The sequence below is a fragment of the Muntiacus reevesi genome, chromosome 8, assembly GCF_963930625.1.
Source record: "Muntiacus reevesi chromosome 8, mMunRee1.1, whole genome shotgun sequence".
NCBI classification, from domain to species: Eukaryota; Metazoa; Chordata; class Mammalia; order Artiodactyla; family Cervidae; genus Muntiacus; species Muntiacus reevesi.
Genome location: NC_089256.1, coordinates 14,201,959 through 14,225,550, shown reverse-complemented (window position 1 = coordinate 14,225,550; position 23,592 = coordinate 14,201,959). Strand labels below are relative to the sequence as shown.

The 23,592-nt window shown below is 46.4% G+C and overlaps 1 protein-coding gene across 1 annotated transcript in view; it reads left to right on the top strand.

Annotated features, from left to right (window-relative positions):
- EPHB1 (EPH receptor B1) overlaps window positions 1-23,592 on the top strand; it is a 318,420-nt gene that overhangs the window by 201,637 nt on the left and 93,191 nt on the right. Inside the window, exons 5-6 of the mRNA XM_065942387.1 lie at window positions 13,305-13,429; window positions 20,675-20,837. Of these exons, the coding sequence (XP_065798459.1) occupies window positions 13,305-13,429; window positions 20,675-20,837 (288 nt within the window). The remainder of the gene's footprint in view (window positions 1-13,304; window positions 13,430-20,674; window positions 20,838-23,592) is intronic.

Sequence of the window (23,592 nt, the reverse complement as noted above, 5' to 3'; positions counted from 1 at the left end):
GCAGGGAGACAGGCTCCGGAAGGCTGAGTGGGTGCCGCCTGAGGGAACACAGGGAAACTGAGTTCTCATAGGCCACGGCTCCCCAGGGAGGGTGCTGGAAGTCTGGCTCAGTGAGCAGCTTTTCTATGGGCTCCTCAGGCAGCCTACATGGAAAACAAAGAAACCAAAGCAGGAGAATGAAGGGCTGATTTGCAAATATGTGGGAGCCGCAGAGGGGCTCCCAGAAGGGCCCAGGGATGGTGGACTGGGTTCTGTGCATGTGTCACTTGTGGAGATTCTGAGTGCCCAAGCAGAGATATTATGTATGCAGTTGGACATTCAGTCTTCTATTTTCTCTGTAGGTGGGAGATAAGCTTGGTTGCTGAGAATAAAAGAGGAGGCTTTGGGGTTGAAGGAGAATGAAAAATGTTAGGCAGTGCACTCCAGAGAAGGGGAGATGGAATTGACCAGAGAAATTCAGCATTTCTAGAAAGTATTTTGAAGGCTCATTTGAAGTTGGTGATCTTCCATTTACAAAGCTGCCCATTTGCCCTGTTGTGTGGCTTTCTCAGCAGTGTCTGGCTGCTCAGAGCAGGCCCTATAGAAAGAGGATGGTGGGTCTCAGGTTGAGTTTTACTGGTTGTGCGCTATGGAAAGATGAAGGCAACTCACTCCTGTTGCCTAGGGGAGTATTGTCAATTACGCTATTGCAAAATGGAACCCAAGCTGTATGAAGCAGGATAGGAATTAGGATAGGGCTATGCAGAAACAGTTAAGGCTGTGGGGGGGGTGGGCTGGGGGGTGTGGGTGGAGTTATCAGAGGTTGCCCCGGGTGGGCAGGCTGCTTGCATTCAAAAAGTATACTTGATGTGTGGCTTTGAAATTGGAGCAACTTCAGGCTTGGCCAGGTCCAAGTGAATGTCAGGAAGGGGCAGACTTGGAGGAGTTGTGGGGGTTGGGGAGTGAGTGTGCGTTGTTCAGGTGGACCTTGGAGATACCCACAGGAGGGCGAGGCACAGACTGAGAAGATGACAGAGAGGGAAGCCCAAGGCTTCAGTGAGTCAGGGAGTGACGTGGAAGGGAGTGCACCGCCGTCCCAGGCTCGGGGAAGTGGTCCAGCCCAAGGGCATTTGTGCAGAGGGTGCAGATGGATGGGGCACAAGGAGGACACGGCCCACCTCCTGACCCTGAGGTGTGCTGGGCATGCAGTCATAACCACTATGCTGGGGAGAGCCGCAGGATGGAGGGGTCTGCAGGAAGAGCTACTGTTCCCTAAGGAAGACATGGAGGGAATGTTCTGGAAAGAGCCCGGTGGAGGCCGTGGGGAGTTTTCTGGTTCTTGAGCAGTCATTTTGGAGGGCCTGGGGCAGAGGTGTGCAGGGTGGTGAAGGAGGAAGTCAAGGCCAAGGGGATGGAGGCCCTGAATATGGTGGGGACGGAGTGTGGGGATGGCTCACCGCTGGGCAGTGCCCATGGAATCCTGCTTGCAGGGGACATCTTGGGCCTGAGGCCGGAAGACTTTGACCTCCAGGCCCAGGGAGGAGAGTCACAGCGGCTGCAGGCATGGCTCCCCTCTGGTGTCAGCGTGGTGACGACAGGCTTTGGGTGGTGCCCTGCTGCAGGTGTGTGGGTGAGAATCACGGAGTGAGAGGGCCACGGGGTGTCATCTGCTCTCCCCTGCGGCCTCTTTGGTGCCTCCTGTGATCAAGCATTCAGCAAACCAAGGCTACCATTGCTCTGGTCCCATAGGACAAAGGCTGACAGGCCAGTAGGAGGTGGAGCTGAACGGCCTGCCCCAGCCGCCCTACAAGCCACCCTGGGGGCCCTGCCTAGGACGGACATCACCTGACACGAATCCCCATCGCTCACACTTCTCTTCACAGCCTCCTGCTGCCATGGGGCACAGCATTCAGGGTCACTTCCTTTTACCAGCGCACCTTCTGGCTGCCCCAGGAGACAGAAATTGCCAGGAGGGATGGCCCAGCAGGCAGAGCGGCCCCAGGACACACTCACTAGGCTGTCTCATCCTCCTAGCATAGGGATCTGCGCACGTTCACCTCTGTGGAGCCCCTGGTCTCTGCAGCCATGAATTATGTGACCCTGCCCATGCTGTGCATCCTCCAGGGGTTCTGAAGATGCTAGGAGCTTGAGTATATGGGGAGGGGAGAGAGTCCATCTCAGGGTCAGGAACCACGCTGTTTCAGACTCTGCTCTAGCTTGCTAGGGACAAGGAAGTCAGCTTTCCCTCTCTCCCTCAGTGCTATAATCCATAAATTGTAAGAATTGACAGAAAACTGAATAACCCCAGATGTCCTTTTAAAATGTAACATTCTGATTTCTAGACAAACAGTTTTCAAAGTTGAGCTTGCCCCAGAATACCCTGGAGGGCTTGTTAAAACTCAGGCTGTTGGGCTCCACCTGCAGGGTTTCTGATTCAGTAGGTCTGGGGTGGGGCTCAAAATGCTGCATTTCTTCCCAGTTCTCAGGTGATGCTGATCTGGGAATATATTTGAGAACTAGCAGGTAGAGGATTCCAGGAGAGAACCAGAGAATTCTCGGGTTATTTCAGATAATTGCCTCGGGGGTAATTATCAAAAACAAAGGCCTCTGCTGTAAACCCACACCCCCAGAGCAGCCCCCAGGCCCCAGCCCCCACTGTCACATGCCCCCTTGGCTTAGAACCAAACCCTTAGCGGGTGGACCAGTGAAGGAGGTGCCTCCCTGTGGGTGTGGGGCTGACTCAGGTACCCAGGCTGCAAACCGTCACTTTCTCCCTGACTCACACTTGGTTGAGCCCGTGATGAGACTCAGGTAATACTCTACAACAGCATGGAAGTGATGCCACCCACCCAGAGCAGTCCTCTGTCCCCAGGGGAGTCAAGGTACAGAGGGAGATTGGAACGGATTGTCTGGGGCATCTCAAGGCAGGGCTCAGAGTGAAAGCAAAGACACCAATGTCCACATTAGGGAAAAACAATTAGAAAAACAATGAATTCTGCTTTTGTATTCATACCCAGTCTCCAAACTAATTGCTTATTTGTTTAATCTAGTTTGACCAGAAATGTTACTGCACCAAAAATATTTAATGAGTCAGGTTTCCTAATGTAAAATTCAAGCCTATTTGTGCAATGAAATGAGTTTTCATCAACAGAAGAGGAACCTGTTATCTAAGCATTACCTTCTCAACAAAATTCGCTCCTAGAATAGGGATGTCAGAAGAAACAGATTCCTCTGCACACAGTTCATCACTTGCACAATTCTTCCGTATGCAAATTATTCTTTGTCATCAGTACTATTGGGTCTGATGTCTTTAGCTGACATTTATAGATTTGGGGTTTTTTCTAAGGGTGTGTTTCATGTAAAGAAAAAGATAACCAACCACCTCCAACTCCTTAGGTTCAACCTCATCACTAGTGCCTTTTAGGAACTCACAAAAGTTAATCTGAGGTCTCAAGGGGACTGATGGGGGCTGCCCAGCAGTTTTGGTTCCTTCCACAAACACTTTAGAGTCTGGGCTGAGGAGATAGAAAGTGAACTGGCCTCAAGGTTCTGGGACCCCTGTTTTTGAATCACCCAGAGCAGCACTGCATGGTTCTGTTTCACATTTTATGCTTCAGGGAATCTTTTCTTGGGAGAAAGAATTCCACAGTTTAAAAAGAAAAGAAGTTAGAAAACCATTCATGTTAGGCTAACATTTCAGCTGAAACATTCCAGTGAGATGGGAATGGTCCCAGCCTCCCCAGTTTCTGCCTCCGTGATCTAGAAGCACTCCTGTCCCCATTCCCCTGAGACCTTTATACTCAGACTCACTCCATATTCCTTCCCAGGTACAGGCTGCAGAATCACAATTCTGCCTTCCCACCCCACATCTTTCTCCTTTGTAGGTCATTCTCCAAGTTTAGCCTTTAAACCTGGGATTTTGACCCCTTTCACTTCTAGTGCCTTTGGAGAAGAGCCCCTGATCATTCCAGTAAAGGCAAACTTTTCCTGAGCATCTGTTATGTGCTAACACAGTGGGAAGAGGGTAAAGAATTTACCCTCTACCCTAAAGAATTTACTCCAGTGATGGAGAGCAGAGCTGATCACCTGGAAGTTAGGTCCCAGTGCATTGTGTCCCAAGGTGGTAATTACAGTCCAATGAGCTTTATTGAAAATAAGGACTGAGTTGGGAGGAAGGAACACTCTGCTAGGCGTGGTCTGACACAGCTAAATCAGGGCAGTGATCTGGGCCTTGGTGGGGTTATGAAGAGAGGTGGGCAGAGGGGGTGGTTCTCCAGGCAGAGATCCCCAAAGCTGAGTTCTGCTGGGATCAGTGAGTAGAGCAGTGAGATGATGAGAGCAGCGCATCCTCCAAGGGTGGGAGGCAGCCTGGACTGGCCAGAGGCTGCCACATTGTGAAATGTTAGAGATCTCTTTCCAGTGGGGATCCAGTGAATGTTTTGGAACATCAGAGGAAGTAGGTAAAATGAGCTTTGGGATGGTTAATCTGGCTGTACTATAATATGAAGAGGCCCAGAGGGAGACAAGGATCAGGGACAGGGTGTTACGTGTCAGTCAATGTGGGTGACCAGACCAGAAGAAATGTGGGCACAGAGCCAAGGGACCCTCCATGACTCCTGGGCCTGACTCACACCACCGGATGATTGGGTCCTGCCTCATTCCCTCCCCACAGTCACAAGCTCTCCTTGTCCTCAAGGACAAGGCACCCCATCGTTTATTTCCTAGATTACTTCCCAGCAAAACTGCAGGTCATCTCGAGATGTTACAGGAAACCATCTTTCTTCCGGAGCATTTGTCACACCAACCTCCGGGGAACCCTGCTGTTAGCCTTCCTGTTCTCTAAGCCCATTCTTATTCATCGCTCCACTCTGACTGGGTTGACATGTTTATTTATCCCCTCAAAGATATTTATCATACAAATACCCAAGACCTGTCACAGAGTTGTGCTTTTCACATTTACCTTGAGGACCTATGCCCAGGGATTGATTTGCATCTGTGAACAGTGGTGGACCCAGAAGGAGACTTTGGGCTCGTTGCCAAGTCCCCAGTGTTGGCAGACTGGATCAAGTTGGAAGAAACAATGGACCACACAGGGCACATCCTCAGGATATTTGAAAACCTCATAATATCAGGGCTAATATTCCTATTTTATAGTTGAAGAATTTAAGGTCCAAAGAAGTTAAGTAACCTTAACCCATGACCACACAGCAAGCAGATGGCAAAGCCAGAATAGGGGCCCCCCTCTCTCAGTAGCATTTCTAGAGCCCTGAGCATGATCCATCTGCATTTTTGTTAACTCCTGCTGCTCTGGGCTGGGACTTTGGCTCCTTACCATTCCTTACCACCCTCTTTGTTTTCCTCACAGCTGGGTTCTATGGTATAGATTGCAGGTGACTAATGTAGGGATGATTTAGCTGGGAAATGCTACTCTAGAAAGAATAAGAGAGGTTAGCATTACCATGTGATCCAGCAGTTCCACTCCTTGGCATGTACCCAAGAGAAATGCAAATATAGGTCCACACAGAAACTTACACATGAATGTTCTTAGCAACATTATTCACAACAGTCAAAATGTGGAAACAACCCAAATGTTCATCAAGTGATGGATGTCTGTCCCAGAAACAGCAATGCCCAGGATGATGGAAGTGGTGATAAATCTCAGATGGACACTGTTCAGGCTGAGGCAGCTGTATCACTCTGAGGGGTCACTCTGAGGACCGCCCCCCACTGTGCAAGCATTTCTTCATGGGAAGACTGAGGAAAGCTGCACCAGCCAGCCCAGCATGAGTTTTTGTGAGGGAGGCAATGGACGCTCCTATCCATGGGCCTCCTTGAGAAGTTCAGACAGGAGAACCCCTAACTGGAGAGGCCATGTGTCTTCCAGGACATTTGCTAAATTTGTTACCTGAGGCCAAGCAGAGGGGACTCAGCAGTGACCCTCTAGGGCCTCACAGCAAGGCTGCCCCTGGCATGCTTTCTACCTGCAGAAGAAACACTGTTTTCCCCTTTAGAAGAGATTTCCTGAACTCTGACAATTCAAGTTCCATATTTTCATAACCTCTTCAAACATCTCACTCCAATTATTGTTGTTGTTCAGTTACTAAGTCATGTCTGACTCTTTGTGACCCCATGGACAGCAGCATGCCAGCCTTCCCTGTCCTTCACTGTCCTAGAGTTTGCTCAAACTCATGCCCATTGAGTTGATGGTGCCATCCAACCATCTCATCCTCTGTCACCCCCTTCTCCTCCTGCCCCCTATCTCTCCCAGCAACAGGGTCTTTTCCAGTGAGTTGGTTCTTTGCAGCAGGTGGCCAAAGTATTAGAGCTTCAGCTTCAGCATGAGTCCTTCCAGTGAACATTCAGGGTTGATATAATAGATCAGCTTAATTTTAAATGCATGCATGTTTTGCTATTATTTTTCTTCAAAACTACTGATAAATACTTTGGTTATCTTAAATAAAATATTTTAACATCATTTATTATATCCCCAAGTGGATTATGGTGATAAATGTTGAAAGAATTCTTTGAACGTAAAAGTCAATGAAGACATTAGGAAGTAATTTTTAATAAGGAAAGATAATGCTTTAGAATTTAGTAATTGTCCTAGGGAAAAAAATATCAATCTGTTCTAGCATTTGGAATCTGAGATGCCTAATCATTGGGAGAAAACTGCCCCTATTAAATAGAGAAAATAAGGAGTAAGAGAAAACTTTGAACATGACTGGAGTCTGTAACTTGATTAAAAGGTCAAGCAAGGAATATTTTAAACATAAAATGTTTGGTCCAGGAGAACCCAAGATAGGAAATCAGGTTCCACAGTAAGACTCCATGGTCCAGATTTGGGGTTATTAATTCCAGACAGAATCACGCCACCCTCCGAAGACACAGCTGGAGTCTCAGAGGGCTGCAGGCCCTCCAATCTCCATTGGAGCCCTTCCTTACAAATGGAGGGCTAGTAGGTGGTCTACCTGGCCCCATCCATGATGCCACCGGCAGTGACCTATGACCAGATTGGGCTGACACTTGTCCCACGTCACCTGTGAGTTCTTTCATAACTTGCAACTGGGACCATTACATCCCTGCAATTTATCCACATCTCATTTGTCAGTTCAGGCAGGAACATTCTGTGCAAACTTGCTGCTGAATGTGATATACCAGCTTAGATCTGTCTGCTTCAAAAGAAGTTTGGGAGGAAGGTCTCCCTAAGGTCTGCCTTCACAACAACAGAGACAAAGGACTCAGCCCACCTGCCTTTGCATGTTCTCCATCCCCGAGCCCCTGGACCAATGACGTTTAAGTCTCTTTCTGCTTCTGACACAGTTAAAGGGCTTTTTATTATTGGCTCTAGACACTCTTTCAGACACTCCTGGTTCTGATTCTGTTTGAACCTTCACACAGATTTTCCTCAGTGCCTGACAGAACACTTGTCATTGCTTCTCCACTCTCCTCTTTGGATCCTGGCTTCCTATTGGGTTGGCCTCTTTATTTTACTGAGAAGAAGTTCAGGGCAATTTTGAGTATGTTTGGATTTTTTGAGCACTGGCTCTTTAGGCTGAACATATCTTTCTTTTTTTTTTTTTTTAAATTGTATTGAAGTATAGTTGATCTACAGTGTTGTGTTAATTTCTGCTGTACAGCAAAATGACTCAGCATGGCTTCCCTGATAGCTCACTTGGTAAAGAATCTGCCTGCAATGCAGGAGACCCTGGTTCAATTCCTGTGTCAGGAAGATCTGCTGGAGAAGGGATAGGCTACCCACTCCAGTATTCTTGGGCTTCCCTTGTGGCTCAGATGGTAAAGAATCCACCTGCAATGCGGAAGACCTGGGTTCAATTCGTGGGTTGGGAAGATCCCCTGGAGAAGAATAAAAGCTATCCACTCCAGTATTCTGGCCTAGAGAATTACATGGACTGTATAGTCCGTGGGGTTGCAAAGAGCTGGACACGACTGTGTGACTTTTGCTTTCACGTGTATATATATATATATATATATATATATATTTTATAATGATTTATCACAAAATATTGAATATAATTTCTTGTGCTATACAGTAGGACCTTGTTGTTTATCCATCCTATATATAATCATTCACAGCTACTAATCCTGAACTCCTGGTCCATCCCTGCCCAGCACTCTTCTCCCTTGCCAACCACCAATCTGGTTTCTGTGTCTGCAAATACATCTTTCTTGATCAGTACCTTCTTTCCAAATAGCCCCTAAATTAATTCTTTGTCCTTGCTTTTTCTAAAGAAAGGTCTATATTTGCTTACTTGCTAAATTTTAATAATGTTCATTTCTTTCTCTCTGTAGAATGTTTAGTTTAGTCAAAAGTGATCTGTGTGCTTGCAAAGAAGAAATTCTTTCAAGGGTTCAGTGAAACTAGCCCTTCATCTGAGGATGCAGGTTTATGAGAAAAGACAGCTGGCCAGGGTATACTGTTCAAACCACTGTATTTGGAGTTCCAGGAACTGCTTCTTTGAATTAATTTTCCCTCCTATCTTACTCTGATTTAGTTTTGCTAAAAGCAGTTGGTATTTTAATGAATACCTGAGCACTTTTTAGTTTTGTTTGGTCTGAAGATTTTCTTGCATGTGAAACATTGGATTTAGAGGTGGCATTTGCACTTGAAGGAAAAAGAAGTTGTCACCGTAGGTAATGACTGATGACAGAGTACCAAATGTACACTGCCCCTGATCTTCAGGGAAGTGGAGTAATACTTTCTCACTTTCTCCCCTATGCAAAATCCCATCTCAATTAAAAGGTAGGACACTTAGAATGACTTATATGAGGATAAGCAGCCTGCCATGGGGTCTGTGACCACAGCGTCATCACCATAAACCTGAGAAATGCTGGCCGTGATGGCTGTCACCCTCTGGCAGTTTCTCCTGGGTCTGTGTGCTGCAGATGGGCTACCAGGAGGCCCTTGCCACCTATGTAACAGGGGCATTCCTGTCTGTGGATTTGAATCCTTTGATTCTGGATCAACCCACCCTATGAGGGTCTCTTTGTCATTTAACCCCAACCGGGACCTTCAAGCAGGACTGTGACTTGACTTGTCCTTCTGTCCTGAGTGGTTAGAGCAGGGGCCTGGCACCTTGGGTGGCAAATATGCTAAGTTTTGAATGATGGCTTTCCAGGGATTCGAGGCAAAGAAAAGAACCAAGCCCATCAAAATCCTCTGGTCATTGGGATTAATCTTTCCAATTTTTAATACATAATGCTTCAGCTTTGAGGCAGAAGGATCCTGAAAAGCTAGGTGGCCCTGATATGAGTAACATCATGTCAAATGAGCCTGTTTCCACAGAGGACTGAAAGAGTAGCCCCTTCAGTGTGGTGGGTGGGGGCAGGGGTTGGGATGGTGGGGAGAAGATTCAAAGAGGCCATTCCCACCCATCCTGGTGGACCCAGCAGGATCTCAGACCATCTCTACAAACTCCAGAACACAGCCTCACTCTCCCTGAAGCAGCTTCATCCTCTCCTGGGGCTCTGCACACAGTGAACACAGGTGTTGGAGAGACAGTAAACCCCCACCCCCACCCGCCCCCCACCATTAACAATCCAGCCTGTGCCAAATCCATACTCGGTGCCTAATTTTACTTTAGTAACTCAACAGCGGCACCTCACACATCCTGTCCTCCTAGGAACACTGCTGCTTGGCTTCTGGGCGATCACACTCTCTGGTTCTCCTTCCAGAACACTGGTGTTTCTCTTCAGGTCCCTTGGCAGCTTTCCCTCATCTCCTGAATCTTAGACTATATAACCTCTTCTGTTCCTTCTCTTGGTCATTTCTGTCATTTCCAGTACTTTTGATATGACCTACTGGTGACTTCAAATTTATATCTTTAGCCCAGACCTCTTCTACATGCATCTGTCCTCAGCCATCTACTAGTCTGGTACACCCTAGATGTCTCAAAGCAAGCAGGTCCCAAGTAGAGCACCTGGTCTTTCCTTCCAGACTGCCTATACCAGTGTCTTCCCTAATCTCCCTTATGCCCCTACCCAAAAACTTCCCAGCTGCTCAAACCAGAAACCCTGGAGTCATGATGACTCTTCCATTTCTTCCACATCCCACATCCACTGAGATAGTCTTAAGTATATTCAGAATCTGACCATCCCCATTCTCACTGCCTCCACCACCCCGAGCCTGGTCCAGATCACCATGATCTTCTAGCTGGACTATTGCAGTTGTGTTAGGGTAGTTCTTTCAGCTTTCCCACAGCCTCTGCGCTCCATTTGCAACACAACAGAGGGTGATACATGAAACATGATGCCACTTCCCTGTTTGAAGACCTTCTCGTGAGTCCCCATCTCGCTCAGTAGAAGCCAAGGTCCTCGTTCAGTGTCCCTGCGGCCCTACCATCTGTGGCCTCGTCTCTGCACCAGTCCCACTGGCTCTTTACTGTTGCCTGGCTGCTCCCAGATCACAACATTGCCCTAACATTTCCCTCTCGTGGGCTCTCCTCCCAAGTATCCACCTGCCTCCCTCTCTTCCCTCCTCCATCCCTTGCTCCTACACCTGCTCCTCAGGCAGGGCCTGACTGACCACCTGATTCAGAATTGCAGCCTCTCCCCAGCTGGCCTCCTACATTATAGCATTCTGTATCCCTTCTCCTCTGCTCCATTTTCCCCCACTGTACTTGATATTTTTAACATACCTTGTAATTTGTATATTTATTATGTCTAGTCTCTGAATCCCTCCACTAGAAAATAAGCTCTGTGAAGACAGGAAATGTTAAATTGTTCACCATGGACTCTCTAGAACCTAGAATGATTACTGGCACATGACAGATGCTCAGTAGATACTTGTTTAAATAGTTAATTAAGTGGATCTGGGCCATGATCCTAAGTTGGGAGGAAGAGAAAATGCATGTGATAGTTGAGGCAGGATCAAAAATTATTTCCACTTACTTGACAAATAGGCCAAATTCAACACCGTGAAGGTACATGTAAATCCCTGTAGTCCAAGCGAAAAGCCAACTCTATAGACAAAAGATGAGGAGCATACCATGGGAAAACCTAAAGGTTATATTGACAGTGGTTTCAAAATCAAATCGCAGGTATGTGTTTTTGAAGCAAAGGCTTATGGTCATATGAATAGATGCATAGTACACGGGTCATGGTAGGTATTAGTTTTACTCTAATCTTTGCTGTTCGAACAGCAGTGAGAGAATTGGATTCACCTCAGGGCCTTATGCCTAAAGAGATTTAGATAACAAGCCTCATTTGGAAGAGAGCCACCTCAGGTGGCAGCATATCATGGGAGAAATTTCCATAGGATCTGGCCATTCTTTTCAGCAGGAAAAACTCAGGGGAGACCCAACTAGTTTCTTTAGCTATTTGACAAGCCATTCTGTGAAAGAGAGAACACTCTGTATTCAGTTGGCAGAACCAAGACCAGTGGGAAGCTCCAAGACATATTTCAGATAAGGATAAGGAAGACATGCACATTGGTGAGAGATACCCAGGCCTGGAGCAGCAACTCCTGTTGTCAGTGAGCCTCCTGTTCCCAGGGATGCAGCAAGGCTGGCAGAGAATAATTGATAGGGGGATTCAGAACTGCGTCAATTCAGGTCCTCCATTCACAGATGCCCCGATGAAACCAGATATACCGAAGGTTTATTGGGGAAGCGGCGTGGAGGCCAGAGGAGGCTGGGAGAGCTATCAGACCACAGTGAAGATCTGGTCCCTCTAAAGGAGAGAGGGAAGGAAGAAGGATTGAGTGGGAAGAGCCTTAGACAGACATGAGTTGCAGGGAAGTGTTGGGAAGTCCACTGGGGCGTGTTTGAGCATAAGTTACCCATCAGAAGAGTTAAGAATGGACCTGTCATAGCATCCCCATCACTTTCAGTCATTGGGTGGGAGCAGCGTGTGGGAAACAGCTCCACATGGATGCAGTGATATATCTCAGAATGCTGCAGCTGGGGCCATTAGTCAGTTATGCTCCCAGGAGTAGGCGCTCTGAGGGGTGCATTTTCACAGACATCACAAGGTCTCTAATGGGATGTGGGCAAAGTCCCAGATGAACACTGTGATTCTAAGGGCTCATCACAGCACCTCTCACTCTGTGCTCTCTTTATGGCTCCCCCAGACTATGAGCATCTTTCTAATATCTTCCCTGCATCTTCCCTGCTTCTCCACCCCACCCACGGGCCTCATGCAGTAGGTGTCTGCTGAGAGTCTTAGGATCATGGAGAAACGGAGAATGGGGGAGCCCTGTGACCCAGCAGCTGTGCTCTGTAATTTCAGGTCCTAGAGGGGAATCTGTTAACTTAAATCCGGGACAGTAAATGCCACTCAGCCAAAGTCCCCAGAGAAAACCTTGTAAAGTGGAGTTCGTGTGAGGAAGCGACCTTCATCACTGCAGAAGTGCCAGGACTAAACGGAACAGCCCCTGAACAGAGCGCAGACTGCAGCCTCATCCATTACCCGCTTCTTTCCTAGACAGACAGCCCTCATTTATTATTTCCAGACTGTTTTCATTTTACTTACACTGTGTGAAAAATGTTGAATTGGGAAATAAATAATATTCTTTTTAAACAGAGATTTCGGAAGCACTTCACAGATTTTGAAATTATTATTCTGTTTCCAAATGTTTGGTTTGTGTATCATTTCTTCATTTATATTTGTGAGCACTCAATAGCAAATGCCCTCATTTGGAAAACTCTGACAGAAGTCAAAAGGAACTCTGTTGCTGGCCTGTATTCATATCTTTTGGAGAGATGCCGCCTCTCTTCCTTTTGAAACACAGCAAAATCTCCCATGCAGTCTCAGAAGATGTTTGCTAGAATGCTGTTTTCCACTGCACAGCAATTCAGCACTGACCAGCTTGACTCTTTTGCTAACAGACTTTGCCTCCACATTCTCTTCTCTGTGATGGCTCACCCCATTACTGCAAGACTTCCTTCAACACCATCTGCTCAAAAACAGTCCATCACTCCTCGTGATCCACTACCTGAAGCATAGATTTTTCCTTCTGGTCACGCCCTTCATGCCTAACTCTGGCTTTGTCAGTTCATACTGTTCTCCTGTGGTTTTTCCAGCCATCTCTTGTTTTGGTTAAACCTTTCTTCTGCTTGTTCACTCCAGAGACTGCCCTCATACATGTTTTCCTGTCTTTAGTTGTCACCTTTTCTCTCCTTTGGTACCCAAACTCAATTCATTCTGCAAAACCTACAGGAAATTCTGTAGATCCAGCTGAGCTGATGAGAAAGAAAAGGCAGAGTTCCAACCCACTAACATTTCTCTGCCTATTTATCTCTGAAAGACAACCTTTCTCATATCATCAGGGGTCTTTTCATCTGCCCCATCTCCTCCTCTCTCTGCAGCCCCTTCCACTGTTCCCATCATGCACCAGGTCAGTGCTACCATGAGGAGCATCACCTTGTCATGGCCACAGCCGGAGCAACCCAACGGCATCATCCTGGACTATGAGATCCGGTACTATGAGAAGGTAAGCCAGTCCTGCCTGCAGGCTTGCAAGATTCAGGGCCAGCCACTGTTGTGTGGGTGGTAGCCAGCTGAGGGCCCAGGGATACAGGCTGGAGGGAGTCCTGATGGGGGGAGGAATCTGGTGACAGAGGCCAGAGGCTCCCTGAGAGCACTCCCCAGCTCTGCCTCAGCAAAGGCCTCCAGCACCCAGGCACTTTCTGCACCAACTCAAGAGAGAACCTCCCAACACCCCACCCCGCTGTCTGGGCCACTCACTGGGCTGTCGTGGATGGGGAAGACCAATTCCATTCTCCCAGTCACGCACTTGCTACATGTGTTTGCTGTGCTACAAACCCACCAGTGTCCCCTGAATTTTCTGAAGATTTTGTGATTTTGTAAATTCGTGTTTTTCAAAGTTTTTGATCATGTACCTCAAATATAAGATCTTTTATCTATAAATCATATGCATGTATTTACTAATGTATGTATAGTTTGAAATATCTAACTGGAAATGAAAAAATGAGAGGTAGAAATTAATAGAAATAGAAGTTTGTACATTATCTTCTTTGACTGTTCTCTCACACGTCTTGCTGGGGACTACAACAGGGCATGTTCTGCCAAGAAAAAGGAAACGGTGCCCTGTGGTATTGACCCCTGACCTGTCTGTGGGGGAAGCAGGTCTTTCCTTCCACCATGGTGAACTATAACACTTGCAACATCCCAGGAAAATACAGTATTTCTTATATACTGACCCAACACAGTATTTGTGCAAACACCATTTATTCATTTATATTTGTTTGGCAAGTATTTTTTTTTTGGAGTGCCTGCTATTTGACAAGTACTCTTCTAGGATATACTAGAGATCAAACAAGGATTCCTGCCCTCAAGAAGCTTACTTTCTAATGCAAGTAGACAGAAAATGAATAATGAGCATAATTAATAAGGGTATCATACAGTATGTTAGAAAATGAGGACTTTAAAGTGGGGGAAGTAGATCAGGGTAAATGGGAACAGAATGGTCAGGTTTGGGGGAGGAGTAGTTGCAAAAATAAATAGAATGTTAAAAGTGGGGCTTTTGGAGAAGGTAAGTTCTAAGTAAAGACCCAAAGGAGGAAAGGGTGTTGTATAGCAGGCATGTGGGAGATAGAGAGCCTATATAAAGGCCCTGCAGCCAGATAATGTTGCTGGTTCAAGGAGCAGGAAGGAGACCAGCATGACTGGACTCATAAGAGCACAGGAAAACAATAGTTAGGGGAGAGGTAATCAGAGCAGGAGCTCATGTTGGGCTATAAGAACCTGAGCATTCCCACAAATGAGATTGGGATCCATAGCAGGTTTGGAGCAGAAGAGAAACAAAATCTGACTTGTACTTTAAAAGGACCATTCAAACTTTTCCACTGAAAATAGACCTGCTTGATTATAATAATCTAAGACAAGGATGGGGGCCAAAGCCAAAGCCAACAGGATTTCCAAAAGGTTGGATTTTCAACTGGGAGTGTTTGGGCCTGAGTCACTAAGATGAATGAGAAAGGGGTCACTTGTGGCTGGAGCATGTCTGGGCTGAGGGAAGGGACCAACTCAGCTTCGTGTCTAAAATGCCTCTGAGATAGCCAAGTGGGGATGAGCAGCAGGCAGCTAGATATGCACATTTGGAGTTCAGGGGCGTGGACTGGGCTGGAGAGGACCACTTGGAAGTTGTCAGTGTGTAGAAGTCCTGAGCCCAGGTGAGACTGTCCAGTGGGTCATTGGAGATAAGAAGAGGTTCTAGGATGAAGACCTGCAGACTCCAGCATGGAGGCAGTGTTGAAATGGAGCATGACTGCATTGGGAAGGGAGCCTTCATTTCCAGAGCTGTCCGTAACTGACAACCACACAGATGTGGTCCCGTTACTGAACCACTTACTCTAGGTCAGTTTTCATATTTGTAAAATTCACCAGTTTACTTCCCTGAAAGCAGAAGCCCAGATGGATCACCAGTCTAGCCTGCAAGAAAGTGTGCCCTTCAGCTGTTACAGCCGAATTTGCAAGCAAGGTGACGGTTAGGCAAATTTTTACTCATTTAGAAGATTCTGAGTTTCACAGACGGTTGATTCTGACAATTCAGGGCACTGGGAGTAATTCACATGATCTGGATTCATAAGCCACCATTATTTTCATTCAGCTTTGCACTGAGGGTCCTTATTTGCTATTTTTTTTAAATCATTTAATGAAGTAAATGTTGGACAAATCCAAAAATGTTTTGGACCAATCTGGACCTATTGATTTCATGATCTCATTTCATCACCAAAGTTGACCTGGACCAAGTTCAAGTTGACCTATACCTAGTTCTGTTGACCTTCTTCAATAGAATATCATGCTTGACCATATATGGTGTGATGCAGAGTCAGCCACCAGTAAGGTCACACCCAGTCCCCTTCCCATACACACATGAACTTGAGCCTTGTAGCTCATCTCAAATAAATCATAATTTCTCCTTTGTGTGCCCCTGTTGGGTGCCAGAGGCTTTTTAAACATAATCTCTCCCCCTCACAGCCCAATATGGTAAATATTAATAACATTGTTTGGGGTAAAGAAACAAATACATAAAGAAGTTTAAAAAAACAAGCCCAACTTGCTCAGATCACACAGCTAGGAAGGGAGTCTCTGGCCTGGGTTCTTTGTCCTGTAGCCTGTGGCGGTGCTGGGAAGGGGTGAGATGTATGGGAAACCACCTGCCCTCCTCCTCTCCTGCTGTGCCAAGGGCAGTCACCAAGGGAGGGGGCGAAAGCCTCAGAACCGAAACCATGAGGCTCAGGCCTCTGTCCCCCCGCTCCTCATTCCCCAACCCACGCCCAACTCCTCCACAGACTTTCCCTGTCTATGCAAGCCTCCTCACCAAACAAACTGCAATTAACTTCGACTTCTGATGCTGTGAAGGAGGCTTATTCTCCCATTATAGATCCTGTCCCTACTTCTCAATAATTTATGCTAATTATTAACAGAACACATGCACAGCAGTTCAATGCCAGAGGGGGCTTCCACACTTCAGTGAGGCAGATCATTGTCCCAGAGGATAGAATGCTTTCTTTCAGAACAGAGAAGATTCTTTGCCTAAGCGTTGGTTACCATTTAATATATTATGATAGAATTCTCACTTGCTTATGAAGTGCTCAAATATAAAAATCCGTTACATTGCCTTGACCATTTCTAATTTCCAAAGAAAGGACATTATCTTGTGAGGGTATTTTGAAATAATAATCACAATGACAATAAGTCATCACATATTGAGTGCCAGTTATATGCCAGATATTCACAGATACATTAGTTCTGATCCTCAAAAGAAATAAAAGATACTTGAAAGTTGAGTATAAGCAATTTATGGATGATAGAACTAAGTCACAGAAAGGCCAAATGATCTACCCTTAACCTCACAGGCCACAGCTAGGGAACCACAGAATTGGAACTGTAGATATTTTTATTATATTTCAGTATATTTCTGAGCTCAATGAAGGACTAGATGCAATTGAGTTGATGCTGCTCAAAATTAGTGTGGCCTCAGAAATAAGAGAGTGTATCTTAATTTTCAATCCAAATACTTACAGCCAGAAGTTTGCCTGCCTGTTCCACAAGGCTGTGGAATTCTGGTCTTTAGAAGATGCAAACACAAACAGAACTCAGCCCAGTAGATGTCCTGGATTCAGTCCAAAGAAATAGAACTCATCATTCCTCCTTCCCATGCCACTTTTTCTAAACTAGGAATCAGTATCATTTTTCTGTGAGGACCAGGTAGTACATATTTTAGGCTTACAGGTATACTCTCTAATGCAACTACTCAACTGTGCCTTTATAGCAGGAAGCAGCCATGGGCAATAGATGACAATAGAATATGGCCATGGCTGGGATCCACTAAAACTTTATTTGCAAAAACAGGTAGTTGGTCATAGGCTGTAGTTTTCCAAGTCTGGGTCTCCCACTCCACATCACTCTCTTGGTTTGTGCTTGGGACACCTGTCAACTTCAGTACTGTGAGTGGAATCAATGAGGCTTTCGTCTCCTCCAGTAGCTCATTAATAGAGAGCTCAGATGCCATCAAGCTGATGACACTCCCAGGGCCGCTCCCATGCTCATCTTCCCCATTTTAATATGCTTCCATTCATCATTCTCTCTTGTTTACTGTCTTGTAGCACTTTTCACTCCTGACGTCAGTGCTTATAGGCAAACCAAGGGAGAACGTCTACAGCTGCTCTTGGCTGTCTTAATGATTAAGCGTTTAGACATGGACTTGCCCTTCATATTAACTAGGTGAGGACGTACTGCTTTAGGCCTTGGGTATTTCTACCCTTCAAATTTATTTCTACCCTTCATTTTCTCACAGGAACTCACTCAGACCTTGGCAATATCTTGTGCCCCATTCATGGATTCAAATTACTGGTCCAAAGTGTACTGTTTATTTACTCATTTAGCACTGAGGTGTTGGACACCCAGGCAAGGCAAGCCCCATGCTACATGTTAGGGATGGAGAAAGATGTGGTCTCTGCCCTCAACAGCTGCAGCATCTGTCCCACTCACACTTACAAAATCATAAACAACCAAAAAAAGAAGAAGGAGAAGAAAAGGAAAAGCAACTCTGCTCTTCACTCTTATCTGCCTGAGGTTGATGAATGGTTTTGAGAGAACAAGGACTGATACTCATTTTAATCACTGAACTTCTTGAAGGATGTGTGGACAATAAAGTGATTATGGGTTCTCGCCATCCAAATGCCAATACACCAGCACACATTTTTCAGGAAAAGAGCTGCCCAGGAGATGTTTCACATATTTCAAGCAGTGCACACTTGCATCCGATACAGTAAAACCAGAGAATTCAGGCAGCTGCCTAGATTTTGGAGCAATGGGATTTTGTTCTAATTTGCAAGGACCCTGTTTTCGTAGTCTCAGACCATGTTTTCAGTATGTCAAGATAGTAATGATGAAAGATGGCACCCCTTCTAGAGTGGACAGCCTTCTTCTTGCTGAATTCCTTATTGGGGGTGGAGTGGGGTTAGGAATCCACCTGCTTTTTAAATAAATCAAATGATGTATGGGTGATCCCTTCCCAGGCCATCTCGCCCAGAGGCCAGTGGATATATCACTTTGCTTAGGGTGAGCATGGGCCTCTTTGTAACTTTCAACTGTCTATTTGCTCTGGCCTCTCACCTGGGGTCCTTTACAACCACTTCCAAGTCACTCGTCACCACCCCCATGCCACTTACCCTCCAGAGATTCCCAGTTACTTGCAGGTGCCTAATCTCCTTTCGGCCTCACCTTTGCATGCTTTATTCTGTTCTCAAAGGATATTCTATTCAGTTCTTACCCTCCTCATTCGTCCATGGGGCTAATTTCTTTCATCTTTCGGGACTCACTCATGCCACCCTTTCTCTGAGTCCCTCCCAACCACCTTATCAGTCTGGGCTGGGAGGGCCCTCTACTGCTTCCTCATAACCCCTTGAGCTGCCCTCTGCCCTGTCACTCACTCAGCACTGCAGTTCTCAGCCCCACCCCACAAGATGTTGTGTACCCAAAGGCAGGGACCATGGCTTGATACCCACAGTCCTTGGTAGCATACATCACATGGTAGTGTGTTGTCTGGCCAAATGAATGAATGATCACGTATCAGGTCATCTCTGCCCTTGCACAGTAGATTTCTGCATATTTTAAGACGATGGTAATTTCTTTTCACTGTACTGTATTCTTTTGTCCCGGTTCAACTCCCAACATTTCTTCTGTCCTTTGACTAAGGATGTGGCTCACAGACCACACTGGTCAACAACTTTCCCCTCATTTATCACCCTGCCTCTTGAACTGCTATGCCTAGAACTCATCACAGTGCCCTAGATCTGCATGTGAGACTTGAGGCCTCCTTCCTGGTGACCTAAAATCTCCATTTTTTTCTAAGATTCACAGTGCAAAACAGGGGCAGACCTAGACTCTGAACAGCTACCATCTCCACAGTGGTCACATGGAAATGATTAGAGATGGGCTGGTGCATGTGGGTGAGGTAGAAAGATGATGGGCAGCATGGAAGAGAGTCCTTGGGCTGGAACAGTGAGGGGCGCTTTCCTAGAAGACGAGATCTTGAGGGGTGTAGGCTGAAGGAAACTGGAGAATGCAGAGGAGCCCCTGGAGAGAGGCATTTCAGACTGGGAAAACAACCTAAGCAAAGGTCTGGAGGCCAGGGCTATGGTACCCAGAGAGGCAGCACGGTGGCGGTTCAGGGGGATGTGAGAGATTGGAATTGACTTCATTACGAAAGGCCCCTGAACTGAGAGTTAGGAGTTTTGTCTATCTGATAATAACTTTAGGGAGTCAGAGATCTTTTTTACAAAAGAACTTTGGATTGGGTAGGAAGAGAGTGGCAGATAAGATAGGAAGCTACAAAAGTTCAGGCCAAACCATATGTTATACAAGATGAGCAGCAAAGAGAGCACAAGCAGGGACACAGTAAGGTGCTCGTGATGGGTGGGAGAGTCAGAAGGAAGGAAGACGCAAGCAGGTCTGTGAGCACCAGAGGATACGTATGTGCAGGTGACAGGGCCTGTAGCGGGCCGGACAGAAGGTGCTGAAGAGCATGACACACGGAAGAGTGGGACTGACCCCCTAAATAGTGGGAGGAGTGAGGACAGAGGCCATGTTCTCCTGGGAGAAGGGGTGTGCCTCCCCAGATGCTGATGGAGAGGAACTCGGACAGTGGGGACCCAGACAGACACATGCCAAGATGAAAGCAGAAACAGGTGTGGGAGGTAGTCCCGCATGGCCTCAAGCTTTTTAGCAGAGTGAACACAAAGTCATTTGTCTAAGGACTTGAGGTCTCTTAAGGAGTGATCTAGAACAGCCATAGTGAGGAGTGACCAGGAGAAGAAAGACCAGGGCTCAGCAGGAGCAACGCAAAGAGAGGCAGGCAGGTGCAAACGCGGCCATTTGCTTCTACTGAGGTCAGGGGTGAGAGGGGGTTTGCAAAGCTGCATGTGCTTTGTTATTCTGTCTCTAATCCCTGGAGAGGAAAGGGTAGAAAATGACTCTCCCCTTGCCAGGCCCTGAGAGCTCAGCCATTTACTCAGACCTCTCTTCAGAGCATCACCTCCCCACAGTCCAGAGTCAGTTTATTATTCTTTAAGTCCAGCCCAGTCTGTGGGGTTTGGAGGGATGGCCTGGGGCTGGGGACAACTTCTAGCAGATCTGCAGGACCCAGAACCGAGGAGCCCACTGCTCAGGAGCAGGCTGCCAGCCCCTTTCCCTTGCTCTCCCGCAGGAACACAATGAGTTCAACTCCTCCATGGCCAGGAGCCAGACCAACACGGCGCGGATTGACGGCCTGCGGCCCGGCATGGTGTACGTGGTGCAGGTGCGCGCCCGCACCGTGGCCGGCTACGGGAAGTTCAGCGGCAAGATGTGCTTCCAGACCTTGACGGACGGTAAGGGGCAGGCGGGCGACCTGGATCTGGGCGGGCATCGGGGGAGAGGGAGCCCCCAGGAGGCAGTGGTCACAGCCGAGATGCCAGCTGCTAACTGGATTCCAGTGGAATTGCCTTGGAAGGGTTTGCCCCCACGAGGACCTGCATTCACTAGGCAGAGCATCTGTCTGCAGCCTGGCCGGGTTTTCCATATCTAGAGGGCTTTCCTTCCCGGGTCTCTACCGCGCACGCGCAGAGACTCCCACATGTGCGCCTGTGTCTGCCCAGCAGTGAGCCCAACACAAAATTAAACAATATGCTCTTCTGGGTTTCTGTGTTGTTTCATCCTCACTCGCACTTCACTCCTCGGCTCTCGGGGCTGGGAGCTGAGTGCACAGCCTCACCATGAGTCAAGGGCTCCGGGAAGAAAACAGAGGCACACACTGGAGGAGTCGCTGTCCCACACGTCTCAGAATATTTAAAACGGCTTCACATGTGACCTCCAGTAGGTCCCGCTGAGGTGTCTCCAGAGAGAACTGCCACTGTTTTCCAAGCTGTCTCCAAGGCTAGACAATCTTGTCCCTGAAAATACTTCCACCTTTCGGCTTTATTAGTTCCCTGTTGTCACAATCTCTGCTACTCCTCTGAGATCACCCCCTTTAGTTGTTATGAAAATTGTTTCCCTGTAACCTCAGAGTTGTGCATGGGTGTCTGTTACATTAGCTACTTTCCATAGTGTATGTACTCATTTTTCTACTACCTATCTATCTATATTTATTCACTGATGAGCTGTTTCCTGGTAGCTCCCAAGTGTCAGTCTATTCCCAGCCTCTCAAATAGAAAGGCTTTAATTTTTTACTTTATTACTTAAATTATATAGAAAACACTATGCCCTTGAAAAACATTTTATTTAGGTCAACAGTTTCTGTAAAGTCATCGGAAAGATTTAAAAATCAAGTGACTTCATATAAAACTTATAATATCTGTTTTCTTTTGAAAAATTGTAAGAGAAGGCAATGCTGGTGGGCATCCTAGCATGAGGACTTTGCCTTGAGACAGAGGCTTGCTGCCCCACGCAGGGCTTATCACTTCCCAGTGATCTGTACCTGGATGTTTCAATGTGAGCTATCTGTCCTCTATAGGATTAGAGTTTGCAGTCAGTTCTGAGTTTATTTTAGGTGAGTTTGGTCTCATATTTTGAGGATGGTGAGTTAGGGTAGAAAGGTGAGCCACTTTATCCAGATTAATGATGCTGCTGGTGTGAAAAGAACGCAGTCCATCTTCAGTTCCTTAAGGACTCTGTTCCTCTCTTTGTACCTCACTTCACATCTAGATTTATGGGCACTTTGGCATCAAGAGGTACACAGGATTAAAAGCCCAAAATTCAAAAAGCTGTGAGCACTGGTCTCTTGGCAATTCTGCTAGACAAATCAAGAAGTAACAAATTTCTCCCAAGAAGGCTATTCCTTTTACATTTGGCAGTTAAGTTTTGTAAACCCAAGAGGGGCTGGATGTAAGAGAGTTCTGGTAAGTGGCCAAATTGGAGAGTATTTGTCTTAATGACTGAGGTTCACACATCAGTAATAATTATGTTCACTGAGGCTTCAGGCCTCCCTGCAGCACAAATGTGAGTCTGAAGGTTGTTAGTGATAGGGTCATTGGGTCGAGGAGTACCTGTGGGATCCCACCCAGGGTCAGTGGCCATGCTTTAGACTGGTGACCTCCACAAGGATCAGAGCTGCTGTGGTTCTGGGTTGCACTTAGCTACAACCTGCCAGCCGTTGACTTGGCTGCCTAATTTTTTAAAAACTGATTTATACAGCAGTACAAATCAGTATATACTGTATATATAGATACAGTATATACTGTGTATCTACATGTTTTCCAAGCATTCTGGGTGATTCTTATGCCCCAGTGTTTGAGAACCATCCTTCTACACTGTGGGTAAAGGAGACTTCTAAACCCAAGGATATTGGTTCTGGAAGCACCTAGACATCAATTTGAAGGGCCAAAGGTCACATGGCTTAGGAAGTTTTTAATTTACATGGACTCCTCCCTGTGGTTCCTTTTATTTATTTTATTTTTGCCAAGTTAACTTTTTTAAAAACACACGTTACAAAAGTTCTCAGCAGAGGGAAACTGAAACTCCACCTTCACTCTTTAAAATTAATTTCTAGAGAGTGGGAGACTTCTAGAACAATATCCTTGTCTTTGCAAGTCTCATTCCCTATCCACAAAGTTGAACCATGGTTCCCAAACATCAGGGCGCATAAGAACCACACAGAGTGCTTGGTAAACACACAGATACCCTACTGTTCACTCAGAGGTTCTGATTCAGTAGATCTGAGGAGGGACCTGGAAATGGGTCTAATGATTGGGCTTGGGTGATTCTGCAGAGCAGGGAACCTCAGAATGATGGGAGTGGGGTAGATAAAATACAGGTCAGTTACATGTGAATTTCAGGTAAATAACAAATAATGTTTGTCTAAGTATCTCCCCTGTAATATTTGGGTCATAGTTAGATTAAAACCTTATTTGTTGTTTACGTGAAATTCATATGTAACTGATCATCCCGTGTTTTCATTTGCTGTATCTGGCAGCCCCAATTGTAATAGGATATACATGGCTTGACCCCCACCTGCCTCAGTCCTGAAATTTTGTGATGGCTCCTTGATACCAAGTGAGAGAAGAACCACGATAATAACAATAGGCCCCTGGGTCGAGTGGTTTGTATGGATTAAGGAGAAGAGAATTCGTATTTGGGGCATCTGTGATA